Here is a 19,385-nt window from a genome sequence, read left to right as displayed (position 1 = left end):
GTCGGTTTGTGTGTGTGAAGAGAAGGCTGATTGATTAATGCCCTCCTGTGTTTCAACATGTGTTGGTCGCCCCCCTCCCATCCTTGCTTCTAACATTTGCCAGCAGCTCTAAAGGTTTCCATTGCACTATGATGTTTTTTGTTAAATGTTTTTTGTTAAATGCCAGCTATGCTCAATGTGTGTCTGACTCTGTGTAAGACAGTGGACTTATAGGGCTTTGTTGCTTAAAATATCCTTTAGGATAAGAATGAATAGACAGGAAAGGAGCTGTGATGGTTCAGGAGAGGGGGTGTGGGGTCACAGGGTAGGTGGGGGCTCAATGCAGAGAGAGAGAGCGAGGAAGGGTGGGAGAACAAGAGACAGTGAGCCAGAGCACCTGTTGGATCATCTGTGCTTTAAAACATTTAATCACTGTCTCTGGTTACGCGCACACACGCCACAGCATGCACACATATCACCTTAAAGCTCCGCTGTTCTCTGTACTGCCAGAAGTATCTTGTAACCACATTGTGCAAAGACACACACACACACAAACACATAGAGAAGCTCAAAGAGCAAGGGGAAGAGGGTGTATAATCTTATAGCAGCCATCTGACTACCATATAGCTTACCGCCACCATAGCTGAAACACATGCCTCCGCACTGTACACATTCACAGAGGAACACAATGGCTGACAATCCACATGCCAGGCAGTACTGTCATTCCAGTGAGCTCCATTTGTGATATCAGGGCGGTAGGTGAATGTAGAGGATTATTTTTACTTCTACTCTAATTGTCAGTATTTTTTTTCTTGTGGAGGCTCATGCTTGCTAGGGTAAAAAGTCAGTCAGATATCAGTGACAAATAATGAGTTTCATTCCATGTGGCATTTGACAGGAAAAGACCATACTTTTTAGGCTATGTCTCCAGACCTTGGGAACATTTTTCAGTGAATTTTAATGATTTTAAATTTAATTAGTGTCCTAAATGGGAATAAAGTCTTTTCAAAGGGCTTAGTGTGTCACCGCAACCTTTTATCTTGCTCATGCCTTACAACTCTGAGTTCGTTCCACACCTGTGTCTTTTTCATTTTCCTTATGGTAATGATTGTCCAATGATTAACACTAATGACATATCATGAGCTATAGCTGCCATAAATGTCTTATCATAAAGATTTGTCTCTGCTGTTACGATGACAGTTAGGACACTAATATTGTTGCTCCTACTGAGACACAGATTGAAGGAGTGTAGGGCCGCCATTCACATTTACAGCTTTACAAATGATTGACAAGGCGGGTGTGTAAACCCGGGGGTCCATCTGATTGCTTTTATATTTTTGAACATTTGACCCATGATACACTGGGGCCACACTACCACCCTTTGGCCTAGATACTATGCTTGTGTGTGTTTAGAGGAGTTTCTGTCTGTATGTGAATGTGTGTAACATCACTATTTATATAAATTTACTTAATGTACATGTACTGTATCTATTTGTGTGTGTGCAGAAAATGTGCACACATATATGTGTTTGTGTGTATGTCAAGGACAGCTTCATAGAGTCCATACGAGCAGGAAGAGGAAAAAAAAAAGAATGAGTGATCACTGGTTGAGACAGCTCCATTGGGAGGGTTGTGTAACTCTCTGCTGCTGTTTGTATGTAATGTTTAAGTGAGGTTGAGGCAGGCGGTCTGATCAATACGCTGCATGACTGTGGCTGTTGTTCTTTTCCTGCTGTCATGCACCACTGCAAAAAATGCACAGTTTCCCTCCTGCAGCAGTGTTGTAAATCCGCAGCTTGCAAGTGAAACATTGATGCGTTTTCGATTGTCAGAATTGGCTCCAATTTGCTGACATTTTGTCTGTCTTAGTTTACAGTGCCCTTGAGATTATGCTTTTTGACTCAAGAAAATGGCAGTTAACATATTGTCTATGGCATTAATAGACATTATCATCTACCATGAGAAAACGTCAACATAGTTTTTACAGTCACTTTGAAGACATTTGGGTCAGTGCATGATGACAGTTATGTGATGTAGAGTAAAAGTAAATAACTCATCTAAAAAATTACTACCCTGCATGGAATCGCAGTCGGGGACTAGATGATCTCCAGTTAACAAATCATTCAAATCAAGAGTGGGATTATCTGCAGCACTCCACTGTATGCACAATTTGTTCTCTGAATCTGTTTTCCTCGACTAATGTGAGCTTGTTCTCCGTAGGGCCCTGGATAGCCCAGGCCTGTCCTCCCTACCCCAAACAGACATCCCTCAGCCTTTAATTGGAGAGGAGTAGCTACCTAGCTAGCACAGCACTGGGACCTGAGCTGTGGCCACTGAGAATGCATTAGCATTAGCATTGCAGCGGGCTGACCTGTACATAATGATAACCTCAAGCTCTGGCCACTGGGAGCAGCCCCTGTTCCCACATATACACTGGTACACACTCCCTGCCCCTGTCTTCCCCTGCACACGCAGTCACGTAAACAAGCAAGTGTAATGCAGCCCCAGCGGTGGGCTGCTCGACTATTGGAGGAGGGGGGGAAAAAAATCAGTTACCGCCGTTCGGCTGAAAAGTGTGTGTAATGAACTTGAGTTCCATTGATCGGGACTGAGAGTACAGAACCGGGGGCTGTTTGTCCCAGAAGGGCTGCCGTACTGCTGCTCGGTAGCCCCTCATAAATGTTTGAGAGGCCTCAGCCGCTCTAGATCCACGCTACCTGAGTTTAGATTCACACACACACACACACACACACACACATATCCAGGTTGATGCTGATGATGGATGGATGGCTGGCTGGTGCTGGTGGTTGAGGGGATCGATCGTTATTTTAGCTTGATGACATTTAGGTGGTGTTCTGTATGTGTGTGCGTTTTGGTGGACACCGGAGCTGTTCAAAGAGATTTGAGAAAAGTGCAGATGTTTGGCACTTTGTATCTGTGGGAAAATCTACTCAGCGTGAGAGTTTCGGATAAAAACTTCCCTGCCTGTCTTACATTCTCACTTTTAAGTCTCTGTCCAGGCACAGAGGCTGATATTTGCAAGAATGTGCTAATTTGTTTGGCGAGCTATACCTTCCTATGCTGTACCCCTAAGCTCCAAGGCCTTGCACTGGCCCCTGAAAGCCCCCATATGCTCTATACATGATTGATATTACTGCAGATATCACTTAGAAAACACCTGATGTGCCGCGCGGACCATCCGTGCCTCCTTTTGACTGCTAAGTATCAGCTGGCGGGAGGTCCTCTGCGTTATGCAGCCGGTAATAAAAGTTGAGCATTGATTTTCTGTAGCAGCTTGTAACTGTTAATGTTGAGACATCAATAGCCAAAGCAAAGCGCTGGTGCCTTAATAGGAGACCGAGAACGTGGAGGGCGCGAGCAGAGGCTGACTCTAAATCACAGTATCTATCCCTGCCGATCGATAGGACAGTAACTGCAAGTGTCCCTCTGCTTTCCTAATGTTTTATAATAAACTGACAGCCTGTAATAAGGCCAAGGGAGAGGGAGAATGAGAGGGAGGGAGAGAGGAGAGATGGAGGGCAACAGTTTCTCCATAGCTTGCCCGTCTTAAATCACCCCACATGGGAGTGGAAGAGAGGCGCAGAGAGGGAGGTAGAGGGGAGGAAAAGGGTTTTTTTGTGAAAAAAAAACTTTTACAGGAACATTTGTCTGGTTGTACTCACTGCTAGGGTAGTTAGTGAGTGTATTGATGGAGGGGAGCAGAAGTTTAGGGGATATGTCCTGTATTGCTTTGGCTGGGGCAGTGAGTTAAAGTGTATTAAATCCTGCTGCCACCATGTAGCCGTCACCATATTCAGTGCAGGGCTGGGCTGCACGTGTTATGACCCTTACTGGGTGTGGATAGTAAAGAGATTACTTCTCTTGCGACACAATTTGTAGATGGTGAGAGAATTTGCTACTGCTATCACTCTGCTATCACTCTGTTGCAGGAGTGGATTTATTTTGCTTATTTTGCTTTTGCAATTATATTTCCATCCTGAGTAGTAAACTATACTCTCTATTTACCAAGTCCCCAATGAAGAACAACAGTGATGTTGCTTTTTTTTGTCTTATCACTTATTTATCACTTAAGTGTTTAATACTGGGGTCTGTCCATTTACAAATCCCCCACCAAACAAACCCCCCCTATTGTGCTGCTTTACTCTCTGATAACTGCCCTTGTTTGAAACCAGATAAAAGCCAGTGTCAACATAATCACCATATACATCCTGGTAAGAATGTGATAAGACCTAAAAAGAGAACAGAAGGAAGCAAAGCTTGAGTTGTAAATTGGAAAGATACTTTGGAGATAATCTGGGGAATGTTGAAATCCTTCAGGAAACTGTAAGGTATCTCAGGTGACATATAAGACTGAGGCTAAAGGGAGACACGGGTCAGGGGTGAGAGTCAGTGATCCTCGATATCCCTGCCACCACCAAAGCTCACAGCACCTGCTAACTTAATGACAACAGCCTGCAGTATTGCCAGGTAATAGTGGTGGGTTGGAGACCTGGAGCTTTTATTGCTTGATAAAGTCTGAAAGCCTTTTAGGCAGCCTCATTATATGGAATTCCCTACAAAGTGGCAGCTGGCATCAGGAACCGACTGCTCGCCATGTTAAATTTCTCAGTCTAAAATTGACAGAAAATATGCGGAAGTATTAGGTCCATTGCTTTAGGGCAAACTCCCACCTAGTCCTGATGAGATGAAAGAAAAGTCAGGACATTCAAACATGATTAGTTGAATTTGGCTCTGTTCTCTGTTGGCTCGGTTTGTCTGAAAAGCAGAGTCAGCACGTGTTTGCTGAGCACTTCACCAAGCTTCAAAACAGACTGATGAAAAAGCACTAGATGCAGTCGTGCTGTGCATGGATTGCACTTTATGAATCTTATACATACATTTATAGTCTTAGCCCTACTGCAGTCATCTCTGCTGTATTTTCCATTACTGCTGTCATTGCACCAGTCCAGTCACTGAGTCAGTCATTTGGGGGGGACACATACTTTCGTTAAGCAAAGGAGCATAGGGGTGCTATGTTTCATGCACATGCGTCATCTGGATCTTTTCTCATGAACGATATAAGTCCCCACAATGTCAACAAATTTTTGACCCCAAAACATGATTTCTACAAAAGCATGCATCTACTTAGTACTGGTAAACTGTGAATGATCAAATGTGCTGCCTAAGATCAGTCTTGGCTGATGTAGGGTTAGGTTTCTGTAAGTACTTATTTGTTTTGTGGTTGGCACCTGTACTTACAGTAAATGGTAAATTGATTAAGCTTTGTTGGTCATTTTATCTGAGTTCCACTTAATTTTGGAAAATAAATACTTTTTTGGCTGATCCTGTTTCCTGGTCCCTCTTGAGGGTAGGAAAAGACAGTTCCTGTTTAGTCAAGGTTTCCCGTTGTCCAGAGCCTAACAACCTATACACACACTGATCATACTTTATTTGTGTATTGATCAGGTCAAACATGACAGCTCCATTCTGACCTCTTACAGCCCAGAAGAAAGCTTGGCTCCCACACAAAGCAAGCAGCACAAAAAAGGGAAAAATGAATTTATTATGTAGCTTTTAATTAAGTTGAAAAATGTTGTGCCCGTAACATTCTCCATTACTTGGCCCTTACATTGGTCTCAATGGGTGTAAATACTGAATAGTCACCGCCTTCCAATGTTAATCAATCCCCGACCGAATTCTAAATGATTTGGTTTGTTTCAGGAAATGAATATTTGCCAGGCTTTATGGGTGGAGGGGCGGGGGGTGGGGTATACATGAATTAGCTAGCTTCCCCGCTCGCTGGCCAGGGATCAGGGCATTGATTCTTAGCAGCCTCTGCTGTTGCTTAATTAGGACATACCTGTCTGGGAATTATGTGTGTGTGCTTTTTTTCTCCCCTCTCATTGTGTGGAGAGACAAATACTGTCTGATAGAGAAATAGAGAGAGTGATAATGCTTGTCTTTTTTCATCAAGGTTAATCACGTTTGCTGTGTTTGTGTTGTTGTCAGCAGATTGGTGTCTGACCTCGCAGTGCACAAAACAGAGTCTGCCTTCAGTGTGTGGCGCACTAAACATACTAATGAAAGACACATCCTAGCATAGGTGTATGGGGGGTGCAGGACTTTTGGAAGGGTAGGAAGCAGGGCTGTAGTGAGGACTAAATGCACGTAAACCCTGTTTACCCACCTCTCAAATTCTGAAATAGCATTTAGGCAGATTTTACGCCTGTCTAAAACAAGGCTCCCTCGTTCACTTCACTGTTCTGCCAATTCTAGGATTGCTTGTTTTGTTTTCTTAATCATTGCATCTCCATTGTATCCTGTTAACACTGAGTGAATATCAATCCACTACCCATTCATGCTTTGCAGGAGTTAAGGCAAATGCACCCTTCATGTTGAAGCTAGCAGGCTAAGTGCAGGAGCCCCTTTCATGGGGCAGACCTTGAATCAGAGTTTAGTGTAAAGACACAGGCCTATATATCTCTTTTCAGAATTGTAGCCTGTCAAATGAAAGACCACACAATAGTAAGTTGTGAGCTCCTAAGTTATTTGTTGATAACAGTATTTTAACCATTCAGTTTATCAGCATTGTTGCTGCTTTATAAGAAAGTAACTCCACAGCTCATTACCTGTATTCCCACCACATTAAGCTGTTTAATCTACAACTATTGTAGTTAACACTGTAAGTCTAAGTACACCGTCAGATTTTTCAAAACTGAGGCTTTTATATTTTCAGAGGCTGGATAAGCAGATGAGGAGACAGGAGACAGAAGAAAGGGAGAAACTCAGATACAAGGAAGGTGGAGAAGTGGGTTAAGGCAATAAAGGATGGGGGACAAAAGCAACATTCAGTCAGTTCTGATATGATTTTGTGCCACACAATTTCTCTTGTTTTCAATAAAGTTCAACTTATTTTAATGTTTTATTCAATTTAGTTTAAGAGGGAAGATGGACACAGATGAAGTCTCAACACAAACGACTGTAGTTTAAATGACTGTAGTTAAGACATTTTAAGTAGGAATGGTGTGGAAAAAAAATGAGTGAGGGAGGTGGGTGAAGATAAACGAGGAGCAATAGAGGTAGGTACGAGGATGGAGTTGTGATAGATCGAGGCGTACCAAGACGGATGTAAAAACAAGACAATGAAAGGGCAGAGCAATGAGAGACGAGACAAAGCAGAGGGCTGAATGGATGGTGAGGGATGGAGGACGGGAGGGATGGATGGGTGGGTGTCTCTAAACTCCAGCCTCAGAGCCTGACTAATCACTTGACAGACGGCTGATGTGGTGCTGAGGCAGCTCTTGAGTGACTGGCTGTCTGACACTGATTTCTGATCAGAGAGTTGGAATCAAAACAATAGCCAACATTACACGTCATTTTAACATCTTTCAGTATTTATTTCACGGCATTAATTAGGTGTGTTGTCCATGTTTTTAAGACACTAAACAGCGTATTATTTTAACCTGACCAACCATTTTCAGGTATCAAATCTTTCCCTTTTGAGACTATTGGAAAATATGAGTTTAATATGGAAAATTAATCAGCAATTATTTTGATATGATCGGTCAATGATCGGTTCACTGTTTTATGTGACTATCTGGACAAAAATGCCAAATATTCAGTGGCTCCAACCTCTCATATCTTAATATTTGCCGGTTTTTGTTGTGTTCTGTGATATTAAACTAAATATCTTTGACTTTTCTTATAACTTTCATTACCATCGTTACTTAGATTAAATTAGATAAGTCAAATAAAATACTGTTATAGGCAGATGGAATAAACATGCAGCTTTATGGATTTTGTAGTTCCAGCTCAAATATGGACCTCATTCAGTGAAAGTATAGCACAGTTTTTTTGGACATATGCATTGTTAATTAAATTCCCAGTGTGACTTTATTAAATAAGACTACATAGGAGTTTGCTAATTTCACTGTCCCTTCATAGAGTACAAATCAAACACTAACATCTACATCAAAGTCTAAATTCTCTTCTTTATCAGCTTTTCACTGTTTCTGCTAAAGGCCCCAGTGTTGGGGCATTATTTAAGGCTTTGTCCACAAATCTGCTCTCTCTGCTGGGAGCATTTACCGCTCCGCGCAGGTCTGGCAGCTACTCTGGTTCTCCTCTCGGCTGACAAGGACTGGCAGCACCTGTCTCACCCAATTACAGCTGATGGGGTCTGACCTGCTGAGCTGGGTTAACTGGTTGCTGGCTGAACACTGTCTGACCTCTGTCACTGAGTCTGCTTCGCCAGCGTGGAAACTGTCTGTGTGGTGGCATGCACCAGGCAAATATGAGCATGATTTTTTTTTGTTAAAGTTGATCAGTGAAGCTTGTTATTTTTCCTTTTCCACTGACAGTGGTAAGTTTTGTGGGGGCTTAGGTAGGTTTGAGGCCACACAATATCAAAGAAGTAATTAATTTTAGGAAGCACACTGTTTTCCTTCTTAAAATAAGTTTTTCCTCTATAGCCTCATAGCTGGGAGCTGCCTAGTAAAAATCTCTACTGAGCATATCCACCAGTGCAGTTGGCAGTTTTTTTTTGTTTTTTTTTTTTTCACTTTTTTCAGCCTGAGTTTGAACTTGTGACCCATTCCTCACCTCTGGTGCTGCTCCGTCACCTGGCCATATATACAACAGCCTGTCAGTCTTTCTATTAGGCCTTTAAGCCTTTTAAAGAAAATCAAAGACCCATTAACAGTGGTCTGACACCAGACAACAACTCGTAGTAATCCCTTCCTGATCTCTGACCCAAGCAGCCCTCACTCTCTCTCTCTCTCTCTCTCTCTCTCTCTCTCTCTCTCTCTCTCTCTGTGATGTTTTCTGTGTCTCTTGCTTAACACCCAAAGCACACAGTCATTCCTCTCAGTCCTACAAACACTTAAGAGATCAATGCTCTAAGAGTGATAATCTCCTCCTTGATAGAGGCTGAAAGATTTCACTTAAGACGAGAAAAGACTGGCAGGGGACAGAGAGAGCGTGTCAGAAAGAGGTAGATAAAGAAAATATAAAAATAAAGGTATAAAGACAAGTGTCTCCCCTCAGCTGGGGTGACATCTATATGCCTGTCTTTATCGACATCTGGCTTAACTAAAAGCTCTTCTGGCAGGGAGGAGGTGACTGATTGTCCATCCACAGAAGGAGGGTTGGAGAAAGAGAGGTTTGAAGATCGAGGGAGAAATATTGAGGAAAAAGCAAGACACAAGCAGAATGATAGGGGAAGAAAAAGAGGCAGAAAGAAAGAGGGATAAATACAAACTGCATCACTACGTCCACGACTCACTGAGTTGTAGTAGGAGTACTAGTAATAGTTGGTGCAGTCATAGTATAGGTGATACAACCATATTGCCAGACAGGAGCATCGATTTTGGATAAATCTGCAAAACCACAGCTTCCATTCAGTGCCAAGGTTTTTTTTTTTTTTTTTTTATGTCCAATGCCAGTGTTTTTCTTCTATTTTCTATAAAAGTTACAGTTAGTTCATTTTGCCAAATAAAAGTATGGCTATGTATATATAAAGTTAGACAAGTTAAACATTTAGATAAGGTTAGAGAAAAATCATGGTTACAGTTAATTAAGAGGCGAATGTTACTTTGCTGCATAAAAGACACACTACTTCCTGCTATGTTATCGTATGTTGGCTTTGGGTATAAATTGTGAGCAGATGAATTATAAATATGGATGTAATTCTTAGTGATAGTCATACTAGCAATGATAAAGTACTAGTAGTAGTTGTTTCAAGTAGTTTCTGTAATAGGAGTAACATTGTCACAGCAAGTAAGGCAATAGTTGCAAAGTAGAACAAGCAGTTCCCAGTGTGAAACCTGTTGTAATGAATACACAAATTTATTGTATATTAGCCTCAGCTAAGAGTACAGTGACCAGTGTTAGAGTTGAAATAAGGCTAATAAAGAGGGAGAGAGTAATCTTTTAGTTCAGCAGCCAGCGCAGAGCTACTTTCATGCCTCATTTCACTACAATCCTTATTAATTGGCTCTGCTTGTACAGGCAGCTGTCTAAACACACACACACAGATGCATGAATACACACCTGCTTTCCCACTGCCATGCACATTATGCACATTCCCTCAGGTAAAAGTGTGTCTCTCAACCCTCTCACAGCCACACACACACACACCTCAGTTCAGCTGTGTGTGATATGAATCAAATCATTTCTAAATCTCCTGGCTTTACGTTGCTCAAGCCCATCCCTATCCCTCACTAACACCACCTCCACCTCCTCTAACACTGATCCCCTCAGCCAGCTCTACGGCGTCTGTGTCGGGCTTCTTTTGCAGGAGGCCTGGGCAACGCCGGAGAACAGGCACTGCCGGGGGCGATACATATCCCTCAGGTGAGCCTTTCATTATGGATGATGTTTCTGCCAAATTATTTAGACCCTGAGCCCCAGCAACACCCCCGCCCTATAGAAAACCCCACACAAACAAACAAACACATCCATGCACACAGACATACACACTCCAAAGCCCCACTGCAATCCACCCCATCCCTCCCTTCTTCTTTGCTGTACCACAAACAACACTAACACAAACATTAATCCTGCCTGATTACCTCAGTGTGTGTCTGTGTGTGTGCGCTTTTGCCAAGCAGTTCATTAGTCCCTCTTTCTTTGTTTAGAGGAGGTAAAGAAGTGAAAGCGTGACCCTTGTGGATTACAGATGGATGGAGGGAGGGCTAGGAAAAGAAAATATTCATCATATCTAAGCCACTGTTGCTCTCAGTGCCATAGAGGGGACAGGTTGAGTGAAGCTACCTTAACATCATTGGCTTTAGTAATGTAGGATGTTAACATAGGTTTGGCCCAAGTGTGTGTGTGGGTATGAGTGTGTGTGTGTGTATCCCTCAGAGGCCATTTGTTGCAGACTTGTTAGGAAAGAGACAGAGATGACAGTCTCCTGGCAATGTCTGACCTCGGCTTAGAGAGTAGAGAGCAGATTTGGGAACTGAACACAAACACACACACACACACACACACACACACACATCAACGCTACCCTTCTCTTCATCCCTTAACTCATTTGGCTACTTATCCCTCAACTTCCCTCCCTTCCCTAATCGCATGGGTCCAGCTCCCTCCCACCTTTCTATTCGCGATACCTACCTCCCACCAATTCCCTGTCTCCCACTTCATCATGCTCCTATCTTCTCTTTCTCATCCTTTCCTTCCTCCCTTCTCCTTCTCTCAGTTGATCTCTGGGCCCTCCACCTCCCTCCTTTCCTTTCCAACCCTCCAAAGCTCAGTCTGTGAGGGAAAAACTAAAAATCCCACTTGAAAAAAAGAAAATAATAAAAATAACTCACTCGCATTCCCTTCCATCACCCCATCCTCACTGTCTCATGCACTTATTTTCAAACACCTAGCTCCCCTCTTCCCTTGTTTCTAGCTCATTTCATGCTCATGGTTCTGAGTCATATTGTACATGGTCATACATTCTGCAAACATTATGATTCATCACGTCTAATATTATTGATCCAGGGATTGAAGCTTATTCTACCCTTTTCCCTATGGTACACAACCACAGAGAAACAGCTAAATTCCAAAAATGTAAATTGTCAATATTTATTTTAGATTTCTTAATTTATTATTTCTTAATTTTTAACTCATATTGATGTACCTCTAGAAAGCAAAAAAAGAAAAAAAATCTCTATATAAACCTAAACTTATGAGCATTTATTTTTAGTTGTATGGCATAAAAAGAAACTAACATTAAGTGTAAAAGCTTGCCTTCTCCCTGTCTTTGTTGGAAGAGGACCATACCTCCCCTGCTTCCTTCCTCTCTCCCTCACTTTCTCTTTTGTCCCTTCCAGACCACCGGTCCTTTCCTTCCTCCCCTCCCACTTCCCCTCCTCCTGCCTTTCCTCCTAATCCCCCTTCCTCTTACAGATCTTTTACCAGTTCCAAATCTTTAAAGCTGCATTTCAATTTATAACTAAAATAAAAACACAAACAAACAAACAAACAAAACACAAAACATTAGAGCTTCAGAGACTCACCTAGGCTGAAGAGGACCAGGAACTTGAGGCAGACAAACTCCCGTTGGTCCAGCTGCAAGGAACGCAATTTGGCCACCAGCTCCTGGGCATGGCTCAACAGGTTGTTGAGGGTGGCTCCCGCCTGTGAAGCAATCACTGCATAGTCCACCTGCAAATAGCACAAGAGAGAGGGATGTAAAAAGGCATTCAAGCACAAACAGAGTTGCTCTGAGGTTAAAAATAACCTTGAATTTAAGATACCTTGTGGAGTTTTTGAGCACTAGTATAGTTTACATAGAGAATACAATGCCACAGACTCTTGGTGATTCATGGATGTTGTATTCAATGTTCAGATGTTAGCAACCTGCAGGGGAGCTAGTCTAGCCAGCCAAAAAGATAAGGTTCTATTTAGATGCAGCAGATGTAATACATATTATACTGCACTCTCAACATGGAGTCAAAAGCTTTGGTGTGTCTGTGAGAGGGTGAGATACTGGTGGATGTGTAAAAACAGCAGCTGCAGGCAGAAGATTTATCGCAGTTTAACTGTATTTTGTGACAACATGCTGTGGGCGTATGGACAGAGCATGAGAGTTCACCTGCTTGATCTGGTTTCTCGCTCTGTTATACAGCAAAACAAAAACATCCTGAGACAAACAATGAGATAGACAGACAGACAGACAGACAGACAGACAGACAGACAGACAGACAGACAGATAGATAGATAGATAGATAGATAGATAGATAGATAGATAGATAGATAGATAGATAGATAGATAGATAGATAGATTTCCAATAAAGCCATCTTCTTTAGTTCTCTCCCACCCATTTAAACACACACAAACACACTCACACACTCTTTTTCCAGGTGCACTTCATATCTGCAGCCGCAGCACATTTGTCTGGGAGGCAAGTCCTTAGCTGCCAGTCACAGTAAGCAGGACCATATTAAATTTTTATATTTATTGACAATTCATTACCATAATTGACTGTGTGAGGGTTTCCAGGGGAAGGTAGATGTTGGTGTGCGCAGTTCCTAAAGCTCAGGGAGGAAGAAGGTCCCTGCGAGCTCCCATTTGCAATTAAAAACAGCCTGGGTTTGGAATTTATTTATCGTGTAAATAGGATGATTGGAGCCTGTTTTTCATCTGTCTGAAGAAGGGTCAAAGTAAATGTTAACAATGCACCATGTTTTTCATCTTTTCTCCTGTCATCTTCCCTCTCTTCTTTTCCTTTTTCTTTTACTACAGTAGTCTTACTACACTACTCTATCTCTTTACCTTAACTCCTTTGTTCCTCTCTCTTTCTCTCTTCCCACCTTTGAGACGGTAAGAGTTATGACTCGGTGAAAAGCAGTCACTGCCCCCCTTCCAAGGTGTCAATCAATTTACATAAAATCAACTGTGCATGAAATAACTTCATTGAAGGATTGGACTGTTGATAGTAATGCCTTGGGTTATTGCCTCCTAGCCCTAAGTAAAAAGAGAGCGCTATAATGTCGCTATAGCAGACTTAGCACTAACCCTGGTGACCTGTGTATCAATCAATCAATCAATACTACTTTATTATCCCTCCTGGAGAGACATAGGGAGTAAATATATGAATAAACCTTCAAATCTGAACCCATCATGAATACGATGAACGATCTTAGCTGAACATTAAAGATAAGGTGAGATCGGTTTGACGCATTCAGGGGTTTGATGTGGGCAGAAAATGTAAAGCGCAAAAATCTGTGACTGGCCGATGAACGTCTGTCTTTGCATTTCTTCATCATTTGAATTTCATGTACACCAGGAGCGTTGTGCTATCAAAATATCAGGGTTTTCATGCTGAAAACTGGCTGCAGAGCTACAAGGCCTTGTTTAATCATTCAACAGTTCAGTCCAGTCTTTGTCATTTCATGTTTGCATGCATTTCGACAAGTTCCACTTTGCATTTGATCCTGTGACAGGATAGAGAACAAGCCTCCTTTATTCACTTTCTTTAACCCAAAACTGGGAAAAAAAAAAAGACACTCATGGCCATTTCTCACTGCTGTTAGTGACATGCCAACGTGTAGCACTACAGAAAATGAAAGACAGAGCATTTGAAAAAAAAACAGGAATTAGCAAGCAAGTAACATAAGAACAAGAGAATGAGCAAGACAGAGAGCAAATGACAGGCTATAACAGTAAATCTGCTGGTACCATGGATATCTTTTCAAAGGTCAGTATGAGTACAGCTTATGACTGACAAGAGCAGAGAAGCAGCTTGATTCAAAGCAAAAGGGGAGAAACATCTGTCGAAACTCTCCATCCAACAAATCTTCTCTGTTCATGTCATATTTTTCTGAAAAGAAGTGAAAATATCTGCCAACTTGAGGACATATCTGTTGTTCCCAAACTTTGTCAACTTATACTTCTTTTATGATGCAAGCCATCTGATCTGCAATTTTGGAATTTATCAAAAAAATATTAACCCTTTATTAACCTATTTTTTTAAAATAAGAATTATGATTATATATTGTGTAGACGAATATGATGAACATATTGTAACAATTAAGTTATTGCTACATTACAGTAGGGTCATTACACATTGTTGGCCCAAACAGTGATTATGTGATTTGTTGTGTGTGTGCGTGTGTGTGTGTGTGTGTGCGCGTGCGCGTGCATGCGTGCGTGCATGCGTGCGTGCATGCGTGCGTGCATGTGCAGCATTTGCTTTGGGTGATGCTGCTACTGTGGTCTAAATATCCCTGGTGTTATCGCTGTGCTGTCACCCCTGGCCAGGCAGAGAATAATAGGAGATAATGAACTGTTTCAGAGCCACACACACACACACACACACACACACACACACACATTTCCCCACTGCCTGCCCCCCCCAACACCAGCTGTTCATTAACCAAAGTATGCAAACGATACCGCCGTTCTGCACCTCCCCTGACTATCAGCCCCTCCTCCTCCTTCTTACTGCTCTTTTCTCTTCAAACTCCTTCTCCTCTTCGCCTCATCATCTCCTCCCCGATCCCTCCTCATTTCATTTCCTTCTTTCTCCCCTCTCATCCCTCCACTTTTTTCTTCCTTCTGTCCTCTCTAGTCCGCCCTCGCTTATGTTCAGTCTCTTCTTTCTCCTTTGCCTCTTTTTACCCTCTCTTCCTTTTCATTTCTTCAGGCCAGCTCACCTTTGCCTTCTTCACCTCATCCTCATTGCCACCTCCCTTCTTTCCCCTTCTCCTTCCTCATTTCTTCTCCCCCTTTGGCCCTTCCTCCTTTCTTTCGTTTCTTTTCTCAGCAGACCTCTCTTGCTCAGTTATTCCTGTTCTCTCTGCCATGTTGTCCCATTCTCAGTCTTCCATCTCCCCTCTTATTTTCTCCTCTTCTGTCCCCTACTTTATCCCTCCCTTTATCCCTTTGTCTTCTGCCTAAATCCATTTCTGTCACCCCCCCAACACCACCCCTTCTCTCCATCCCTTTCCTTTCCGTCTGCCATTATCGGCCTGCCATTTTTTTCCATTTCAGTCTGACTCCCTCTTCCATCACCTCTCCCACTCTCCACCACCTGTTACCCAAATATTTCTAGTTCTCTTTGGCTTTTCTTCCTTCTTTTCCCTCCTGTCTTTTGCCTGCCTTTCACATCAATCTGTATTGACTTGGTGACTTTGACCAGACCTAAAGCAATTTTAAGAAATTAATATTTGTTTGATGCACTTGTTTAACAAGAGGACAATGCCCATCAATACTACTACTTGCGACTAGAAGTACTTCTTTTTACTCACCACAGGTAGTGGGACTAGTTCACCTATTCTGAAAACCTACCCCTGACCTTGTCTTCATTCAGAATCACAGAATTAAAGCAGGGCTTTCCTGTGCACAGTGCACTTTCCTTGCTCCAATATTCAATCCAGTATCTATTGTTGTAAAACATTTTGTTGAAGAGCAGTGTTTTGGAGAGGCTGCCAATCAATAATTTATGACTTCTCATCTTACTGACAGCCACAGGTCAGAGGCATATTCATGATGAGCAGTTTCATGTCTTTGTGTGCACTCTTGCTTGTAAGCGTGATTGTGCCCTGTCTTTACTTGGAGGTGCATTTTTTTTTTTTATCTTGCCTATGTGTGTGCATGAGATTATGAGTATTGCTGAATGCTGAAGGAGTCTTTGTTGCCTGCTCTGGGTTTGTGTGTTTTCTGAGCGTGTGTGTGAAGCTAAAACAGAAAACAGAATTACAGCATGCTGAGAATTTGGGCCATTTGGGCCTCAGGCATCAGCTCCCACCAACTTCCTCAAAGACTCCGGTAAAACAAAATAACACACTTAGCCACATTTTTTATCTCCCCACCTACTCACTATGCTGTAGCCTGCGTAACTGAGTGCTTTATTTATTCACTGTTGGACTCTTCATGCACTGAGGGAAAAAAAATGCAAAATTGATTATTCTGGCGACATTAGTTTATATCTATAACCATAATCTATTTTTAATGAAGCAGTGACTCCTGTGTGGCTGAGTGATCAATAATGCTTTAAGGGAAATGCTGAGATGTTGAGGGTCCCCTTAGGAGCAACTGATGCTGAGGGTTTTAGAGGAAAAAGAAAACAAAGGTAGAGAGAGAAGTTTCCAGGGTGGAGTTTAACCAGCTCACCTGCTGGCCAGTAACCAATAGGATTGAGCCCTCCTTGGCGTGCACCACCTGCCGGAAAACGTGGTCGAGGATGAGGAGTTCACTCCAGCAGTTCTGCAGCAACTTCATCTGGTCGTCCACCTGGTCACAAATAAAGCACATCAGTGCAATTATTTGATTTTTGTCTTCTACACAGCTGTAAAAACACTTTATGTTGGAGTGACTGAATGTCCAATCCACAGAAATAGGTCTTGGCATCACTGTAGATTGCATGCCTTGGCCTTTCATTGTGTATCAGTCCCTGTGGTGGGTAGAGTTTGTCCATATAGATGGGTTTCTGAGCGACATCATTAATAAATACCGCAATAATTTATCAGGCTTTATGATCAGTGCTTTGGTGACCACTTTGACATTTCTAAAGACTAAAAATGTCTATTCATAAGCTATTATGATGTGTGGCCTGTCCTTGGACCAATTGTAAATGGGCAACTCGTCTATATGTACTTGGATACAAGGGAGACCATCAATTTGTCTCTGCTTCATTATCAACATTTAAAATCTCTTTACATTTATTATAGTTGGTGGATAAAATCATTCTGAATTTATTTGAATTTAGTTTTGAATGCTGGTAACAGAGAGATGCCCTTGATAAATACTTTAGAAAAATAAATATTAACCATTTTGTTATTTCAGATTTACATTTGAATAAATAACAGTTGTATCTTGTTATATTCTGTATGTATAATTCGCAAAGCTTTAAAAAAAAATCCAAAACAGAACAAAGTGGCTCATCCACAAAATAAATAAATAAATAAATAAAATTTGAGGCACTGCGTCGGCCTCAGGAGCTTGAAAATATCACAGGCAGCTGTTTGCAAGGTAAGCTTGCTCACAGGTCAATCACTATTGATCAGTTGAGCATCATGGGCATTGTTTTTTTCAACCTTACACAAAGCTCAAAAGTCCCCTGAACACACTCTAAAGCTTTCTCGTGTGAACCTTTCCACACTCAGTTAAGCACTTTGCTACGTGCCTGATTTAAAAAAATGTTGCCAGGTTTATCTGTTTGCCCATTGCCAGCAGTTTCTGAGTGATTCCACAGACAATAATGATTAAGTAGCCACTTTTTCCCCCCTCCTGAATGCCAGCCGCTGGCTCCCAGGGACCTGCCAGGTGAACTTGGGAAGCTGACACAGGTGAAACGGTGGGTTTGTGCACCAAGACAACCACCTCTATTGTTACTGCTACTCTCTTCCCATGCTTGGTTGTGTTAATCATTACTCCCCATAGCCACACTCAGACAAAAAAGGCCACATTGAGAGGGAAGGAATGAGGAAAATGTATGAGATGTTCTCTCTCCTCCTTTTCCCCCCTTTTCCTATCAACAAACATTGTGCTCTTTGTGGTATCTTTGGGAGTGAAGTGTCTTCCTGGGCACTGCGGTTTTGTGGTGATGTGAATTACTTTGTTTTTGAGTCTGTGAGAACTTTCTGTAATGTCAACCACAGCTTGTGGGGGGGGGGGGGGGGGAGGATCGATTTTATAACTTTGTGACACAGCTGAAGCATGAACACTGTTGAAAGGAATTTTTTTTGTGCCGTTTGGAAGTTTTACAGGGATCCATTAGTTGAAGTCTGCAGTGACCTCAGGTACTAATTTGATGTCAACAACTGTAGCTTTGCCAACATGCATCAAATGTTTTATTTCCTTGTATGACATGGCAGCAGCTCCAGCCAAGTCTATTGCTTGTTGATTAGGATTGTTTTGACTAGTGATTGGGGACTGGTGTCAAACAGTGTCTGTTTACCTTTCAGCCAGTCATAACAATTGTTGTGCCATAAAATTGACCCAGCAAAGCCAAATCATACATTATGTTGGAGGACATGAACATGGGCTGCCTGACTGTGGTTACCTTTGGGCACAGCTGCCATTTGGTCCAATTTAGGTAATTTGCAGGTTATTTTTTTCTTTTAAATACTCTTTTGCTTCTCCTCTGACCTTACTAAAACGCAATACGTCGATAAGAGGTTCTGTAAGATCACAATGACTACTCAACCGTCATGCCTCTGCCATGCCTGCACTGAAAGCTACTGTTCCCAGTCTCCATCCCCCCTCCTTCCAGTACATCTTTTTTTTGGGTCCCGTACTAGAGATGTCTCAAGCACAGGATGAGAGCAAAATTCAAATGCCTTCATTAAAGCCATCAGAGAGCACGGAAGGTAGTCAAAGGAGGGAGTTTTTTGTGCTATGCCCCATCCTCTGCTCTTCGTCCCTCCAGCTAAGGGCCCTGGAAGCAAAAGTAATTGTGTGTGTGTGTGTGTGTGTGTGTGTGTGTGTGTGTGTGTGTGTGTGTGTGTGTGTGTGTGTGTGTGTGTGTGTGTGTGTGTGTGTGTGTGTGTGGGTGGGTGGGTGGGTGGACGGATGGGTACATGTAAGGCCCAGGATCTTCAAAGGACCCCCCTGCAAGTCAGTAGAGCTGGCAAGTGTCGGGGTCCTCATCAAAGGGCTGTCCTCACACTGCTTGCCTGGAAGCTCTTCTCTGACAAGAGGCCTGGGTCATCAAATAGGGGCAGCTCAGAGGGGATGACGGCAGATGATAGCAGCCTAGACAAGGGCAGGGAACACCCGCCTGGAAGAGGGGGACTGGTGACAGACAGACAGGCGTGAGGGCGGGCCAGGGGTTGGGGTTCAGTTCGCTGACCTTTTAAGTGCCAGCGACATGAGCTGTTTCCCTGACAAGCTCTTCCTTTGCTCTGTCAAATGAGCAACATTCATGGCGCCTGATCTTACAAGATCTGCTGCCTGCTCGCTC

The 19,385-nt window shown here is 42.6% G+C and overlaps 1 protein-coding gene across 1 annotated transcript in view; it reads right to left on the bottom strand.

Moving 5' to 3' along the window:
- nr5a2 (nuclear receptor subfamily 5, group A, member 2) overlaps positions 1-19,385 on the bottom strand; it is a 68,202-nt gene that overhangs the window by 11,024 nt on the left and 37,793 nt on the right. Inside the window, exons 5-6 of the mRNA XM_041040403.1 lie at positions 16,595-16,714; positions 11,994-12,141 (exon numbers count right to left, since the gene is read on the bottom strand). Coding sequence (XP_040896337.1) covers positions 11,994-12,141; positions 16,595-16,714 — 268 coding nt within the window. The remainder of the gene's footprint in view (positions 1-11,993; positions 12,142-16,594; positions 16,715-19,385) is intronic.

The sequence above is a fragment of the Toxotes jaculatrix genome, chromosome 6 (genome assembly GCF_017976425.1).
Source record: "Toxotes jaculatrix isolate fToxJac2 chromosome 6, fToxJac2.pri, whole genome shotgun sequence".
NCBI lineage: Eukaryota > Metazoa > Chordata > Actinopteri > Toxotidae > Toxotes > Toxotes jaculatrix.
Note: the sequence above shows the minus strand (reverse complement) of the source record. Positions and strands in the feature narration are given on the sequence as shown.